The sequence below is a fragment of the Sturnus vulgaris genome, chromosome 7, assembly GCF_052056855.1.
Source record: "Sturnus vulgaris isolate bStuVul1 chromosome 7, bStuVul1.hap1, whole genome shotgun sequence".
NCBI classification, from domain to species: Eukaryota; Metazoa; Chordata; class Aves; order Passeriformes; family Sturnidae; genus Sturnus; species Sturnus vulgaris.
This window is the reverse complement of record NC_142249.1, coordinates 6187139-6204219: the sequence shown is the minus strand read 5'-3', so window position 1 is coordinate 6204219 and position 17081 is coordinate 6187139. Positions and strand designations below refer to the sequence as shown.

General features: G+C 40.8%; 1 protein-coding gene across 1 annotated transcript in view; it reads left to right on the top strand.

The window, feature by feature from the left end:
- Positions 1 to 17081, top strand: part of SPAG16 (sperm associated antigen 16) — a 360207-nt gene that overhangs the window by 252621 nt on the left and 90505 nt on the right. Inside the window, exon 15 of the mRNA XM_088167654.1 lies at positions 7414 to 7540. Coding sequence (XP_088023780.1) covers positions 7414 to 7540 — 127 coding nt within the window. The remainder of the gene's footprint in view (positions 1 to 7413; positions 7541 to 17081) is intronic.

Genomic DNA, 17081 nt, shown 5'->3' with positions numbered 1-17081 from the left:
AGCCTGCAGAGTGCATGTACACAAACTAGAGATCTGTGATATGTAGTTATTTTTGAAAGTCAGTAGAATTGGAAACTGCTGTAACAAAGTTCTGCCATTCCCATGGATTACTTTTAGTGGAGATCCTCCTTTGGACCACACAGGGGGTGTTCTGAGTCTCCATATGCTCTGACAGCAACAATAGCCACCTTCTTGGGTCAGCTTCTACTAGTTCTACTCCGTGCAAAATCAGGAGTTGTTCATGGACATCTGCTAAGAAAGTTGGAAGATTCTTCTGTAGGAACCAACAGTAAAGCTTTGAGATGATTGTTTTTGCATCAATATCTTGGATTCTCCTCACCTCCACAGGAGCTGGTATCTCACCAGTTCCTGGCTATTCAAAGCTGTAAAAGATGTCACTGGGAGTGAGAGCCAGACACCAGTTTCATGAGCTCTGAGTTTTCAGTTGCTTTGAAATATAACTCTGCAATTTTGATCACAATGCACAACTCAAAACTATTAAAGAACAAAGGTAGAAAAAAAGCAGATGGGAAAACACCAGGACTGCCTTTTAATAATCCTTAATCACCGTTTTCCCCCAGTCTGGATGCACATAATTGTTAAAAATAGACCACTGCACTTTGAAGTGTAATCGGTGTAGCTCTGTACTTTTGCCAGTCTTTCTAAGAAGATGCTATTTTCATTTGAAATTGGGATTATTTAAAGATGATATTTCAAAAATGGGTGGTGATTGATTAGCCATAAGTCTATTAATGGACTGCATCAGCATTTTTTCCTCCATCTTTATCGTATTTTACATAATTCATTTGGATTAATTGGATATTAAAATATTTTTCCTTGTAACCACTACAGCAGATTCACCCACGTCCACCTGGATTCTCTTGAGATCCCTCTGCCCTTGCTTACTGCTGCTCCACAGTGGGATGGGGTGGCACAGGGACATGGCTCTGGATACCTTCCTGTGTGTCTCATTGTTTTTATGGAGTGTATTCAGTTTCTGCATTGCAACAAGGCCTGAGGTAATAACTCTCCTCAGGTTTCTGATGTGCTTCATGCTGTAAGTGTGGGAGGTAATGACTCCTTCTCTTAAAAACATTTACTTGAATGTGTATGAAATGAGGGTACAGTAAAGTGATTTAGGATTTGTCCCACAGGGACAGAAATGCAGATTATTGGAGCCTCTCCATTTGAGGCAGCTGTTCCTCATGTGGTTGTTTTGCCTACTGGCACTTAATGGCGAGGAGCTCCCTCCAGCTTTGTGTGCACAGAACAAACCTTTTGCTGGGTTCAGAGACTGGGAACAAGACTGGTAGGACCAGTAAGAAACTCATCAGCCCTTTGTCATGCCCAAGCTCAAACAGATTCCCAGGAGTAATGGGGCAGTAATTATCAAGCTTCTTTCTGGCTGGGAAGGGGCCTACCATGGACCTGTTGCCACTGGAGTTGGTGAAAATGTCAAAGTCATCGCAGGAGTCCCTTAAAATACAGCTCATCCAGCTGCATCTGTCCTGAAAACAAAGGACTGCAAAGCAGTAAACCTGTCATCGTGAAAAGGAGGTGCTGTTCAGTCACTATTTTGCCTTTTTAAAAATATGTGCAAAAGGTGATGAAGCAGCTACTGACTTGCCTTCAACTGTGAAGAGGATGCTCCTGGGAGGAGTCTACTGCTGTCTAAATTAGATAAAGCAACTTGATGCGGTTCATGTATTATTGATCTTTCAGCAATAAATCCAGAGGTGTGGTTATACACAAGAGACATAATTATGCAGGTTTTTATCCTTCTCACGGGTGTGAAACAGCAATTTTCAAGGAGTATTTACCTAAAGTGTACCTGGTGATTAGTCCCACTGCTAATCATTAATATTCAGACAAAAAAAATGCATATTTTAAGAAAAGAGAAGAAGGAAATAGATTTTTAAAACTTCCTGGAAACTAAATAAATCTTTTCATTCCTGATGAAACCAATTATTTGGTTTGTTTGCAAGTGTCAGTTGAGATTGGGATTGTGATGTATATGGAGCTGAGCATGTCCATTTTAATGGGAGGTATTCTGGAATATAAAGATGTTCATTAACTTGGCAGGAAGGTAAAGAGTGGAGGGTGGAACTGTGAAGGCAATTAAAGGACTTGCAAAGTCCTTTAAGTAGAGCCTGGAACAGAGCCAGTCTTTGAATGCAAACTAATTGAATCCTTGTATAAATTCTTTAATTACTCCAGCGTGCACACACGAAGCAGTACCAGCTTGATTCTATAGACTAGGCAGCAAGTCTGACCAGTTTTATAGAATCATTCTACATGCTCTCTGATTAAAGGAGCTAATGGAACTGGGCTGAGCAGCAGCAAATGTAGTGTAGATGGAAATCAGAACAAGGGGAATCTGCTTTTGCATCTCTTCTCCTTGGAACTCATTGTCTCCTCCTATTACATGCAGGAAATCAGTCAAGCCCTGATGGTCCACCATGCTGTTCAGTAAAATGCAACTTCCAAAACACATCATAAAAAAGACTTTAGTGTGGCAAGAAATAAGAAGAAAACCATAATCAAGGCAGGGGGTTCTTTCAGGAATGACTAAAATAATAACTGTATCAGGGATGAAAAAGCTAAAAGCTCACAGGAGAATTTAAAGTGATTCCACCTTAAAAGCTTCTGAAAATGGCCCATGGCCAGATGGAAATGAGTTCATTTAACATAAGACTTATCCTTTTCTTTTTCTTTGAATGATGTGTAGCTCCAAATAATCTTTCAGCTTGGTTACATTCCTGTTTTTTTTTTTCCTATTGAAAAGTTGTTATCCCCCATCTCCAGCTCACTTGATTTGGATAAGGTGTGGAATAGAGTGAAGAAGTGATGAAGTGTAATAGCCAGATCACTAACAGAATCATGATGTGATGTTCTCAGTGTAGTAGCTGCCTCGGGATCGGTGATAATTAATGCATTTAGTAATAAGTCTGTGGGCAGAGTGTGTCGAGGCTGATCAAATACCTGTTTGTGTGTGTTGACATGTTGCCATCAGAAATCTGTTTTCTTATTTCTGTTTCCTGATGAGGTGTGCTGTCTAATCACAGAAATCAGGCCAAATACACTGCTGGCTGTTACATTTTACACACACTTTGTTTATACCAGGCCTCTGGGAGGAAATTGTTAAAATGTCTGCAGACTTGTGACAGCAAGAACTAGTTGATCTTTGCCACTAAGACAGTGTGTGAATCCTTTGGACAGGACTATCTTCTCTAGGTCACCCAGCACACAGCACAATGGGATAGTGCTTCCCAGGGCAGATTTCTCCAGCAATGTTGCTATACAAGGATCAGGGGGTTCATCCTATCTGGTTGTCTTGGCTTGCAAAGCACGATGTAACCAAAAATATGTATTCTATCACCATCTATTAAAACCACGTGGGGCAGTGATCCTTATCTTTTCCACAACCCATCCTTCCTCCAGGGAGATATTTCCTGTTAATGGCCATTGAATCCCACTGCATGGCTGATAAAATTCCATCATCCCATTGAGTCCCAGTGCCTGACTGATAAAATTCCATCATCCCATCGAGAGATGCTCCACCCAGGGGGAGAAGCCAAGCATTTCCTATCTAGATAAAATCTGAGATTTGGAACATCAAGGCAGCCTTTTTCCTCACTGGATTCCAGAGGAAAACCAGACCCTTCTACAACATCACTGAACCTTTGGAGGAAAACTGCACCTTCTGCAGGAGCACTGCTCCAACAGAACCACATCTGTCACTGCAGGAGGATGCAGCCACCATTTAATGGGACTGCTACCAACACCCTGACTGACTGATGGAGTGCCAGGTTGTATTCTGACTGTGTCAGTGTTTTGTTGTTTTGTATTACTATATTTTAATTTTCATAGTAAAGAATTGTTATCCCTATTCCCATAAGGACCTGAAAGCTCCTTAATTTCAAAATTATAATAATTTAGAGGAAGGGGGTTTACATTTTCCATTTCAAGAGAGGTTCTTGCCTTTCTTAACAAACACCTGTCTTTCAAACCCAGACACTGGTGTGGCCACAGATCCCAGAATCATAGAACAGTCTGAGTTGGAAGGGAACCGAAGGATCATTGAGTCCAAGTCTTCAGTGAGTAGCCCATGCAGGGATTGAACCCACAGCCTTGGTGCTGTTAGCACCAGGCTCTGACCAACTGAGCCCAGAACGAGTGAGGGTGGTGAGTGGATCTGACACCTATAAACAGCTGGATTGTGTAAATTCCTGCCAGAGAGGAAGTTTGTTTACCTTAGGGGTCTGTAGTGGCAATGGGGGAAAATGAACATGGCAGAGAATGGGATGGCAAGACTGTGAGAAAGCAGGAAATGGGTCTTGTCTTGTGTGCCACCTACTGTAGCAAAATTAATGACTAGAAGGGAAAACCTGTAAATCAAGTAAATTAGAATGTTTTCCTCATAATTATGCCACTAGTAATGATCTCCACATCAGGGCCAGTGAGAAGGTCAAAGTCAGTTCTCAGTCACTTTGCAGCAGGGACTGTCTCTGATCAATGTTTGCATAATATCTGTTCCAGGGACACGTTCTCGGTGCTGTTACGTCCTGTCAGCTGGGCTGTGCTGTTACTTACAAGAGAAATGTCATATTGAAAATCCATGGGTGCAACTGTAGGTGACACAAGGAGGAGTCACAGAGCACTCACTGGAGTGTCTTCTGTAACTAGGCTGAGTGGATTATGTGCAGTCTTAGCCAGGTGGGCTGTCCATTGATCTGGGTCACAATTGCTGAGCTACCAAAGCTGTAATTAAGCAGCATTTATTGAACTCATTTTTTGGAGTTCATACCAAACAAGTGTGAAGCCACACATGTTCTAAACCAAACCAAAACTATCACTCACACACACTCCCAAAGCAATTTGTTGTTAAAGTGTCTCTCTGGATAGAAAAAAATCCAGAGTAAAATGCAATCATATGTCAAAGTCACATTAAAAGATATGAAATAACGGGTGTAAAGGATACTGGTGATTTCCTAAGTGGGCCATTGATAGAGATGGATATAGTCTTTGCAGAAGAAGGTGGAAAGACAGAGGGTGGTGAAGTGGGAAGAGCTGGTCCAGAAGCCAGGTATTTATGCTGGGGAATGGAGGGATCTTTGTACACACATAATCATTTCCTCTTCACTTTACTGGAGTGATGGCTGATGACCTAAGGGAAGGAGACATCCCACTCCTGTGTGCCAGCTCCATCAAACCCTCTACTTAGCTGAGATATGCATCTCTAGCCCCTCTGAAAGTCAGATCATTGCAGAATTGGTGATCAGTTTGGCAGGAGTTGCTCTATAAACATCAGCAATGGGTACATGCATAATTAATCCAGGCTCAATGCTATCTGGAAGGGGTGGGGAGGAGAGAAGGAAAAGCTTAGTTTTTTACAGTCCAAGAAAATAGTGTCCAAGTGGGATGTGGACACAGTAATTGAAATGCATCAGGGACAGGCAAGAAGGGAGGAGTTTTGCTGCAAAAACTCACTTTTATTTAACCTAAAGGACACAGGTTGCATGTGAAAAAGTACTTTTATACTCCTATTATACTCATGGGCTGCTTTAGATCAGCGTCATGGGGTGGATGGGGGAATTGCTGCTAATGGGGAATTCAGCACTTGTAACACAGCAAATGTATGAAAACACTGCTTGTGAGAGGAAGGGACTGGATTTGATGACTCTTCAAGTCTCATATCCATGATGATAGTTTTTCCCCCCCCCCCCCACATTTAAAATTTGCTTTCCTGAGATCCAGTTGAAGCCATACAACAATTTGGAGAGTAGTTGTTGTATTTTGGAGTTTTTTGTTCTTTGTTTCCTGACCAGCCTTCTGGCCCTCATCCTTTGTACAGGCTGAGCTTGCTGGAAGGATTCAGATGAAATGAAGGGGAATTCAGTGGGCATAGCTGGAGAGACAGTCCAGCAGAGCCACGATGCTCATGGCACTGTGTTGAGTGGGATATAGTTGTGGTTACTGACTTTTTTTTTTTTTTTTTTTTTTTTTTCTGCAAAACAGCAGGTGCTGAGAGCCTGGCTGCTGAATTCTCCAAGCAATGATTACTTTGTTTCTTGGTGTTAAGTCTGTATTAGTCCCTGTAACAAGCCAGAATGGAGTTTTGACATTAGATCTCCTCCAAATGAACCTAAAGATTTCATTATACTTACACCAGGGTAGTGTTTTGCAAGTCATTAGTTTCTAGTTGAGAAGCTGATGGGTATTTTAAGATCTTAAATCCTCTATTTGCTAGAAAACACCACACATTTTATTGCAGGTACTATTTATGTGGAAGATGTAAAAAATAAATTAATTTTTTTAAAATAATGGATGCAGTATCTGACCTGTGTTTCACCTAATTTTCAGTCCCATACCATTGTGATTCCCATTTCCAAACAGTATTCTTTAACATAATCTTGCACTTGCATAAATTGGAAAAGACACTGATAACTGTGAGTGCACACCAGCTGAGCTGCCCTTGGGATTTAAATCTTCATTTAGAAGGTTTAAATGAAAAATAAATGTTTTTATATGGGTAGCTGGGTGGTTCTTTCTGTTCTAGTGGGAGGAATTAGCAAAACAAAATTATGTTTGGGCATCCTTTACCCTGCCCTCTTTGATTTTTGCATTTATGTATATGCTACATAATCAAAATACTCTTTTTAGGTTAGAGGTTTGGTTTTTTGGTTTTTGGGGGGTTGTGGAGAGGGAGTGGGTTGTTTTGGGGTTTGTTTTGGGTTTTGAGGTGTTTTTTGTTTGAGGTTTTTGTTTGGGTTGTTAGTTTGTGGGGTTTCTGTTTGTTTGTTTGTTTTTAATTAATAATGAATAGAAACATGGGGGACATGGTCTGACTGTTTCCTTGCACAATCCCTGCTGTGCTTCTGCCTCACTGAAAGGAGGGAGTTTCTCACAGAATCACAGAATATTCCGAGAGAAAGGGACCCAGAAGGATCATTCAATGCAACCCTGAAGTGAATGGGGAGTTGCCCCTTAGGGTGGCTGTGGAATACACAGCAGGGAAGGAGTGTCTGTTCTGCTCTCAGCTTACTCTCCACACGGAAAACAGGAGCAGACAAATTTAAAATCAGGGCTAAAAGGCCAATCTTGTGTCTGTGTGAGAAGAAAAGAACCACAAGGCCTGTTCTTGGGGGTCAGTGGTGTCAGAATTCAAGATGACCTTTTTTCTCCTTTGTACTTCCAGTTTCTCCTGAACTGGTTCTCTTTTAGAGGTCATGTTGTCTTGTTGCTATTCAAGCCTACAGAGCTGATAAAAGGCTGTGATAACCTCACATCTAACAGCTTATTTATTTATCTGTTTAAATACTGTAGCTGTTTGGCTGCCCAGCACTGTGGCAGAGGCTTTGATGTTGGCAGGAGTGGAGAGGCAATGCTTTGATTTTGTCCCATCTTTGGCAGGGGGACACCATTGCTTCCTGTGACAGCTCTGGCGTGATGAAGCTCTGGGACATGCGGAAGTTGCTCCCCATTGTATCGATCGACGCCGGCCCCCATCCTGCCAACCAGGTCTCCTTTCATCGCTCTGGTAGGGCTCTAAAACAACTTTTCCCCCTAAGACAAGGTTTGTTTTGCAATCTCTCTAATCTCTCTCTAGTTCTGGAGTCAGATAACATGTGTGAAGCAGCACAGATGTGTTAATTTTGAAGAAGAAATGCCTGATTGTGCCAGTGATCAATACATTTGTTTTTTTGTGGGCTAAACTGCCAAATTGGACTGCTGCTCCATTTATATAAAAGGAAAACTGCATGATAACAAAGAGTACAATTAATTGCAACATCAAATACAGAACTGATCAATGGGGGTAAAAAGCTTAGAGAGATTACCTGTGTTCCAGAGGCGTTTAATCTGCATTATGGTTTGTTCTTTTATTTGCTAATTCTGGAGTTGCATTTCATAACCAATCTTACAAAGTTCCCTTATAATTGCCTCAGAACTTCATCGTGCTGACAGGGCTGCTTACTAGGCACAAGGAATTGAATTAACCAGTTATTTTTCATCATCAACCATGTATTACCATGTCAGCGATACTGTGAGTGCACATTGCATTTTCATTTGAAGAGGGGCCGTTCTAAAACATTCTTGTTTTAAAACAATCTTCAGTTCCAAAGCAAAGCTCCAATCTTCAGTTCCAATCTTCAGACAAGCAGCCATGTTGCAGCACAGAATTAGATCCTAGCTTAGGAAATGGTTTTACTCAAAGCTAGTGCAACATGATATAATACATATATAACATAATATATATAGGCACGTTGAAAAATAAGTATGCATTTGCATTATATGTTCATAAAACATAAAGCTTTGATAGAATATGAGAGATAATAGGGAATCATTAAAGAAAAATAATAGGATAGGTGTTTTGTCATAATGACTCACATACTGTGGAATGCATATTATCAATATATTGAGTCACTTGGCAGAAAACTTTGACATCAAGTTCCATATTATTTGTGTGGTGATTTCATGGATCTCTCTGCTGTATCATTAAACAAGGTATTTGCATTTTCCAAGGGAGAAAAGATATGCATTGACACTGTCCATTTTTGGGCAGCTCCCCAAAGACAAGTTTAACTAATATTGTATTTATATGTGTAATTTGGAATAAGAGCTCATTTTTTTTGTTCAGGAGGATTTGAAGAAGTTTCACATCTTAGTTTATGGTGTATAATGTTAGGTCATTTGCAGGGGAACCACATCCCTGAAAAATGCAGTTGCAATATTTCTGCCAGATGGGAAATTCCCATTAGAAAGGTTATCAGCTTCAAGTAATCTAAATGGGCAGGTTTTTCCATCATTTGGACAAAAGTCAAAATTTTCTCTGCAGGAATAACCACACAACAGAGATATCAAATTGGGGTGGATGATCACAGAGAGGCAGAATGCAAAAGGATGGAATTCCAGCTGGCTGAGACACGCTGTACCTGCTGCAAGAGGGACAGAGTAGATAAAATATATCTGGTGTTTAACAGCCTGTTGGGGATGGGACATCTGCCCCAGTCAGGACCTCTTCCCCTGGAGCAGCTTGGGTTGATTTTCCTTATCAAAACATGGCTCAGTTTCCAGCTGTGTCCCTCAGTCTCTCTGGCTGATGTTACACCACACAGTGTAAAATACTTGACTGCATTAATAGTCAGAGACACAAATTGTTCAGCTCTTACAGGTGGATTTAATTACTAGATTAGAGAGCTGTGGTTGAGCAGGTTTTTTCCTTCTGCCCAGTAATTATTTAAATTAAAGCTAATAATGATAGAAGAGGTTTATGAAAAGTTTGGCGGTATCAGCAAACGAGATTGAGGTCAAAGATAGGAAGGCCCCAGCTAATGGAAGAATTTGTTTTGCTTTCCTTTGTATTGTTGTCAAGTAATTATCTTTGCAAATGTAGTGTAGGCAATCACATCTTTTGTTTTTAACTGGTGTTACCTTGGTGGGTATGACATGCACCAGGTGGGAGGTGCTTCCTGAAGGAGGAGTTTGTGAATTACTGGGGTTCTCCTGATGGCATTTTTGGGGATGGGCCTAGCTGGCTCCAGTGATCCTAAATGCCTGACCAGCACTGTTGGTTAAATAGCAGCCTAAAGCCATTTCCTGCTTTATTAGAGCCACACTCAGATAAATTAGTGACGAAAGTTGTGTATAAATCTTTCTGCTTTGGCTACACTCTGCCTCAGCTTTTCTTTAGCTCAGCTTAAAGGTGGACTTTTCCATACTTGTGAATGAGCAGAAAATAACTACATTGGTAATTACCACTGCACTTCATGGGGATTTTCTGCTTTGTCCTGCTCTTTCTGAGACAACCTCATGGTCTTTCAGTGAGAGGTGGTGATGGAGCTACCTGGGACTCAGCCTACTGGGGGTAGTGCTCTTCCATACTGTTTAATATCAGAAATTTTTCTGATATTATACACAATTAGCATGTCCTTTGAATTCTGCATGCTTCAATGGCTGACCAGAGTTACTATGCAAGATGGACCACAACATAACTGATTTTTAAACTAAATTCACTTCTACTTTTTTTATGTGCAAGTTAACCAGCATCTCCATGTGCATATATTCATGCATCCCTGGAGCACCCTCTTGTCCCCACTTTTTGTGTTTCCAGTTGCAGTTTAGAATATGTAAATAAGATTAATCACAACCTAGTATTGCATATGTAAGAGAAGGTGCAGAAGATTCCAGCTTGTGTGCTCTGATGAATTTATTTATTATCACATCACATTAAAACAAACAAACTAAACAAGCACCACTTCACAGCAACAATCCAAAATGAAGAGCAGTCCCAGTAAGGCCAAGGGCATTTCCAAAATAATATTTGGAAAAATGCACTGCTCTGCTTTGAGCTCTGGAGATACAGTGAGGTGTTAACATTTAACCTGTTTCCATCCAGGCTGTGTTGCTCTCAGCATGAACAAAAAGCTTTATCATGCTTCTGACCATCCCCAAGGGCTACAGGTGTATGTCTTATTTTGAGGAGAAGTAGATTAAAATAATGTAAAATCTGTAAATAAATGTGAAATTTGAGAAATGGCAGGCTCAAGATTATCTTGTGATACAAGCTGTTTATTTTTGGAGACAACAGTTCTAAGGATGCAGGAGACACGTGGACAGTGAACAGATGGTACCACTGTCAGCTATGGTGGGGTCAGGGCAACTGCTCAGTGTTGCTCTCTAAAAGCAAGCTTCATTTGCTTAATTGCACATCACATGACATCACCCAGCACCATTACCACAAGACAAACATTGGTCCAGTGGGTGGCCATTGTTTGCTGTTCCTTTGCAGTTGTTTTTTGTGTCCAATAGCAGAGATGAATTTTCATCCCTCTATTACCCACCCTTTTACTGAACACAGAATTATTGACAGGATTTCTGGGATATCATCACTGGAGCATTTTCAGTATTTGCACTTGACATTATTTGGGCTATTACTGATAATGTTAAAGCCAGAAGCAATCCCCACAGGGATGGGGGCATGGAGATTAGAGCTCAGATGGTTAGAATTTCCACTGAGATTGAGACATCAGGTAAAGTCCCAAAATTACAGTTTTCACATCCCTAATCTGGTAACAATTTGTGTGCTCAGAGCAGAACTGGCAGATGTAGTGCTTGCAAATCAATGTTGCAGTGAGGTGCCCTCTCAATTTTCTCTCTGATTTCCTCAATTTTGGTTGGTGTATTGACTGCAAAGACAAGCTGGTGTTGAGGTGACAGAGCCAGGTGTCTGTCTTTGCTCTTTCTTTCCTCCTTTCCTTCACACTTTGGATTAATTGATACCCCTTAAGGCACTGAGGAGATAAAGCTTCATCTTGTTAGGGTGGAGAGTTTTCTAGGATGGAAGAAGCTGTCCTTTGCTGGGAAGCCTACAGTGGATTTTGGAGTTAGAGACTGAATCAGAAGTGGCTTCACTTGCAACGTGCAGATCTCAGGAGGTGACTGTGGCCACTGTGTCCACAGGTAAAGAGAACTGAAGCAGGACAAGATCTTTACCCTTTGTCCCACTTGTTTTGCAGTTTCTGGAATTTGCTTTTTGTATTTCTCTCCTTTTGATTACAGTTCAAGTCACACTTGATGGGAGAAGAATCCTCTAGCACAGAATTTAGCAGTAATCTTTTTAGAGGCATCTGATTTCGTCCACATAGAGCAATTATGTGCTGACATTAATGTGTGTTTTTCCCTATGACTCCCATTTCTGACTCGAAAGCATTTTTCATTACAACACTTTATTGCTGTGTGTTCTTTAATCTCCGAGGCAGATTACTTGATAACATCAATTGATTCCTTAGGGTGCTTTTCCCCTTGTGCCTCAATTCTGACTATGTATATGCTGTCACAGGCAATACAGCCTCAACTTGGGTAATTTTTACTTGATTGAAGTTCTTGACAATTAATACAACCTTCTGACCACTGATTCTGGGTATTGAAAGAAAACAAAACGTGAAGAATTAAACAACTGTTTAATAAGTAAGTGCTTTTTCTCCTCCTTCCTCAATCTCAGCATGAGCCAAACATCTCTCCTTCCCCTTCCTGGCTTCTTCTTGCCTTGTTTTTGCTGCGGGCTGTGCTCAATCATCCTAATTCCTTTGGTGCAGCAACAGGGGATGCAGGAGGAGTATAATTCTTTGGATTCATCCTGGCATTTGCCTTTTCTCTCAGACCATTCCCAGTTCTGGTTACTTCTCAGTTCAGACTTGCTACAGTGCTATAACTCCTGACAGGGCAGTAAGGTGATGACCAAGCCATGGTTTTGGCGCACATCTTTCAAATCTTTGGAATGTTTCCTCCTTACATAGAGAACTGAGACTTATTTTGCTGCCTGCTTTGCTTCTCATTCAGGCTTTTCTCAAGTCCATTTGTAATTGTACATCACTTGTTCCTCTCCTTGCTTCCATCAGGAATTGCTTGATGTCTATCCCTTCAGAACCATTTGCTCTACTATGGTCAGCATTCCAAGATCTGTGTGTTTTCCCTGCATCCCTATACACCCTTTTCTGTACAAACTAAGGATTCACATGGGCTGTTTCTTTTAAATATAATTGACCCATATTCTCACAGATTTTGCTTAATGAGCACAAATGCAGCCACATGCATATCTTAGTTTGCCATTTATTATTTGGTAATCAGCACTTTTAGTTCATCTTCACTTTCTTCTTGGCTTCAGCTCATGTCCAAGTGCTGTGTCAGGGCTGTATGATCTGTGTGTGCCTCCTCTGTCCCCTGTAGAGAAAACTCCCTTTCCTTTCCTTTCCTTTCCTTTCCTTTCCTTTCCTTTCCTTTCCTTTCCTTTCCTTTCCTTTCCTTTCCTTTCCTTTCCTTTCCTTTCCTTTCCTTTCCTTTCCTTTCCTTTCCTTTCCTTTCCTTTCCTTTCCTTTCCTTTCCTTTCCTTTCCTTTCCTTTCCTTTCCTTTCCTTTCCTTTCCTTTCCTTTCCTTTCCTTTCCTTTCCTTTCCTTTCCTTTCCTTTCCTTTCCTTTCCTTTCCTTTCCTTTCCTTTCCTTTCCTTTCCTTTCCTTTCCTTTCCTTTCCTTTCCTTTCCTTTCCTTTCCTTTCCTTTCCTTTCCTTTCCTTTCCTTTCCTTTCCTTTCCTTTCCTTTTCTCCTTTCCCTTTCCTTTCTCCTTTCCCTTTCCTTTCCCTCCAGAGGATAGGACTGAACACCAAAGTCAGGCTTTTGGTTTATGCTGGCAAGTTTGAAGCAGTGATGACTCTCTGTTTCTCCTTTATCTTGTCCATCCCCCTCTTTTTCTACTTCTCTTCAGTCTAAACTTGAGTATCCCTTTATAAAATTCTTCTTTAAAGCCTGTGATACATTTTTGGTCCATATTAGAATGTGGATCCCTACTTTAAACTGATGGGTGGGAGATAAACTTTCAGGTCCATTTTACCTAGTTGTTTTTATACAAGCCAAAGATTTTCAAATCTTGGATAGAAGTACAGGTGGGCTGGCTCACCTCAGCCACACTGGGAGATAAACGTTTTGTCCTTTGTGCCTCAGGCTGAAATCCCAGCTTTGGCAGAGCAGATGCTATTACCCCAACTGTGTGCTGTTTGACACTGCCCCAGTATTGATGTTCTGTCCCTAGGTAGCCACCCAGCCCATGTGTTTGCCCTGGTGAATCCATTAGTGGGCTCCCTGGAGAGATTCTGGCATGGTGTGAGTTGGTTTACACAAGCCTATTTGACCTGTTTTCCAGCCCTGATCATGCTGCTTCTCCTCGGAAGTCAGATCAACAAGACATCCCTGTCAGCCTCTTTCCCTGAGGAGTGTTTGACCATCCTTAATTACTCCTATGGTCAGCATGAGAATAAAAGGATGTGCTGGAAGACTGAATTATTCAACAGTAATTCCTTGTCTCCTAATTCTGTCTCCTTCCCTCTCTGCTGCTGTATGCCATTTTTTCTCATTCACAACATCTGTTTTCCTGACCATAAAAATTCTTTAATTCGGAGGCAATGGGTAGATTGGACTTACACAAATATGAGCTGATTGACAGAATGTTTTGTCTCCTTGTTTTGTGGAGAATGAAACTATCACTCTCCTTATTTCTGACTGTTGCAGTTTGCCAAAGGGAAAAAGCTGGCAATGAATTTCCCCCCTTTGTTGATCAGGGGGAGAGTTGTGCTGTGCAGTATTTCTGTTGTGTCATGACCATTTTTCAATATGAGCAAACGCCAAAATATTTAAATATACTGGAAGGGAAAGAAAAGGGATTCTTAAAATATATGACTTTATTTTCAGTACAGACATAATTTAAAACGTATGAAATATTTGTCCTTTGGAAGGGAAAGGGAGGTGGCTTGGAACTCCTGTATTTTACTTTTTTTTTGCCCTGGTTGCAGATAGTGTTTTGTCTCTGGCTGTGTTTGCTGAGCTAATGAGGGTGGGGACTGTGCTACTGCAGGCGATTGCTTTGAGCACTGAGCACTTTGAAGAGATTAGCCCCATTGATATTCCCTTCATCTTTGTTAGAGGGGCATGCTTCCTTCCCTGGAGTGCCGGGAGATGGACAGCTATTTAATAGAGCCAGCCTTTTTCAACTACAGCCTCTTCTCCTGAATATCCCCATCTCCTTTGCCTGCAGATTTCCTAAATAAAAACAGTGTTCTGGAAGCCAGGGTTGTTCCTCATTAGAGCAATATATTGACCTGATAGGGGTGTTTTTGAGGACCTCAGGTTGACTGGGTTATTATCTGTCTGGTTAAATGTTATTCTTCAAGGAGAAGCAACAGTTTCAGCAGTTCAGGCAGACAGCCAAAACATGGTGATGAGCGAATTGTTTGTTCCAAGAGTAAATGAAGGGAATGTCCACATGATTTTTGCCATCCTTGTATTAAACTAACAGAAGCTGAAGACTGGAGCTTTATGCATCCCAAGTGGGGCATAACTGATCAAAATTTTGATTCTCCAGCAGCTATCCACAAACTGAATTAAAATGGCTTGCAAGAAGTTGGGTTTTTTTCTTATCTCATTTTAACTAGGCACAAGTCTTAAAATAATAATGTATTCAGCATCTCATCTCTAGCATTTACTGCCTTGGTAACTTTACCAGGTTCATGGATTCTATTTTATATTTATTGTTTATATTAATTCCAGCTCACAGACGGCTGCAATTAGCACATTCCCACTTTGAATGTATTTACAGTGATAGAACAGAACTCCTTACTTTCACTCAGACTGCACAGCTCCATCCCAAGCCTGGCTTAGATACAAGAGCTTCATCTCCTGATTAACTTACTCCTGCAGACAGTCAGGGACAAAGGACCTCTGAAAGTCATCCCAGCCTTTCTTCCATGAAAGCTCCTCTTAAATATCGACAGCTCTCTAGGCCCTGTGTTTTGAGTACAGCATCTGGATGTAGAGTGGATCAATACTGCATTCAGCATTTATATCCTGTAATAAAAGAAAGGGACTTTTGAAATATTGGTTTAGTATTTGTGTGTCCTTTCTATGTGTTAAATGTGGAAGGTGGGATGGCCATGGCATTCTCTGCCAAGGACTGGATAGGTTGGGGAATCTGCAAGGGGACAGCCTTTTTCATCTTTGTCACTGCTGAAATGCAACAGAAGTTCATCAGTAATCAAGAGTCATTAGTTAGCTGGGAGCTTGGTGGGCTGATCCAGACTTGTGCTAGGAGTGGAGAAAACCTGCTTAGGGAAACAAAGAACTGGGCAGTTTTGTTTAAGGGAAGCAAACCCTGAGAAAGGAGAAAGAGTCCCTAGGGGCTGGGATGCTTTGGAGAAAAAAGTAATGCTTGTGGCTGCCTAAGTAACTCAGGTATGCTGTTTCAAACCTAAGGATAATTCACCCACTCTTCTTTTCCCTCTTAAAAAGCAAAGTATTTAATATTTTGGATTAAAACTTGGAGATGAAATGTCAGTTCCATTAAAAAAAGGAAATATTTAAAACTGTCCATAACCAGAATTTTTCTCTGTCCTTTGTGGGGGTAAAAACTATGCCAATCTATGTTGAGTTTGAATAACACACTTTCAGTAACTCAAAACTTACTTTTTTAGCAAACTTCCTCTTTTTCCAGTATTCATTTTTAAAAGTAACCAAAGTCTAAAAGAAAGTTATTCACCTTCAAATACCTGTATTGTGATTACCAAGAAGGCTTTGATTCCTTGAACAGCTCCTCCACTAGGTAAATGGAATATATTCATGAGCTAGGTCTTTTCAGAACTTGGAAAATGGCACCTCTTTTCAAGAAAGAGATCATCTTTGAATTAAAAGTATGCTGTCCTTTGCCTTTTTTTATTTTTATTTTATTGACAAATTGTCACAGGAGCTAAAGTGCATAATCATCAATAACAAGTGATCCATGGGGCTATGCAAAATATATTGATTAACAATATAATCTCCATACAGATGTCCTAGCAGTGCTTGTTATTTTTTATGGGCCAGTCTGGGAGTCCTGTTTGCATTTCAAGGGGCAGGTGGAGAAAGGTGAGTGAGACAAAGTTCAGGGCATCTCTGCAGTTGCCTGGAAGCATCTTTCCTGAAAAGGGAAAAATGCCACCAATTGCTCCCACCACAGGGTGTGCAGCCTCCTTTTGTCAAGCCAAAGTGAACTCATTTCCTTGAAAGGGATTCAAAATCTGAGACAAAATCCCCTTTGTCATGCAAGCATGATTTTAATTTGTTTTTAAGGCTGTTGCACTACTAAGAAAATCCTGATTTAGATGCCTTTGAGGCATTTAACTTACACTTATGCAGAGCTATTCCTCAGAGAAAATTGGATGTAATTATATGATTAGATAACTGACCTAGGACTGAGAGAGAGAGGGAGAGAGTGCAAAGCCTGCATATCCACTTTGTCCAGATGGATATTCACTAGGAAACCTTCAAACTGCTCATAAATATTGCCTGTCCTTTTGTAAAGGCTCCCACCAGCAAGCCCATGGGCATTTCCTGGGCAGGAAGAGTTTTTGTATTGAAACTTCTGGGCAACTAAATAAAGTATTTTATTTCCCTTTCTTTTTCTGTGACAAAATATTATACATAATGATGAATGGGAAAATAAGCAAGGGAAGACGTTCTATACACAGCCTCCAAAGCCTGACTTGCATATTTGAGCTGTTTGT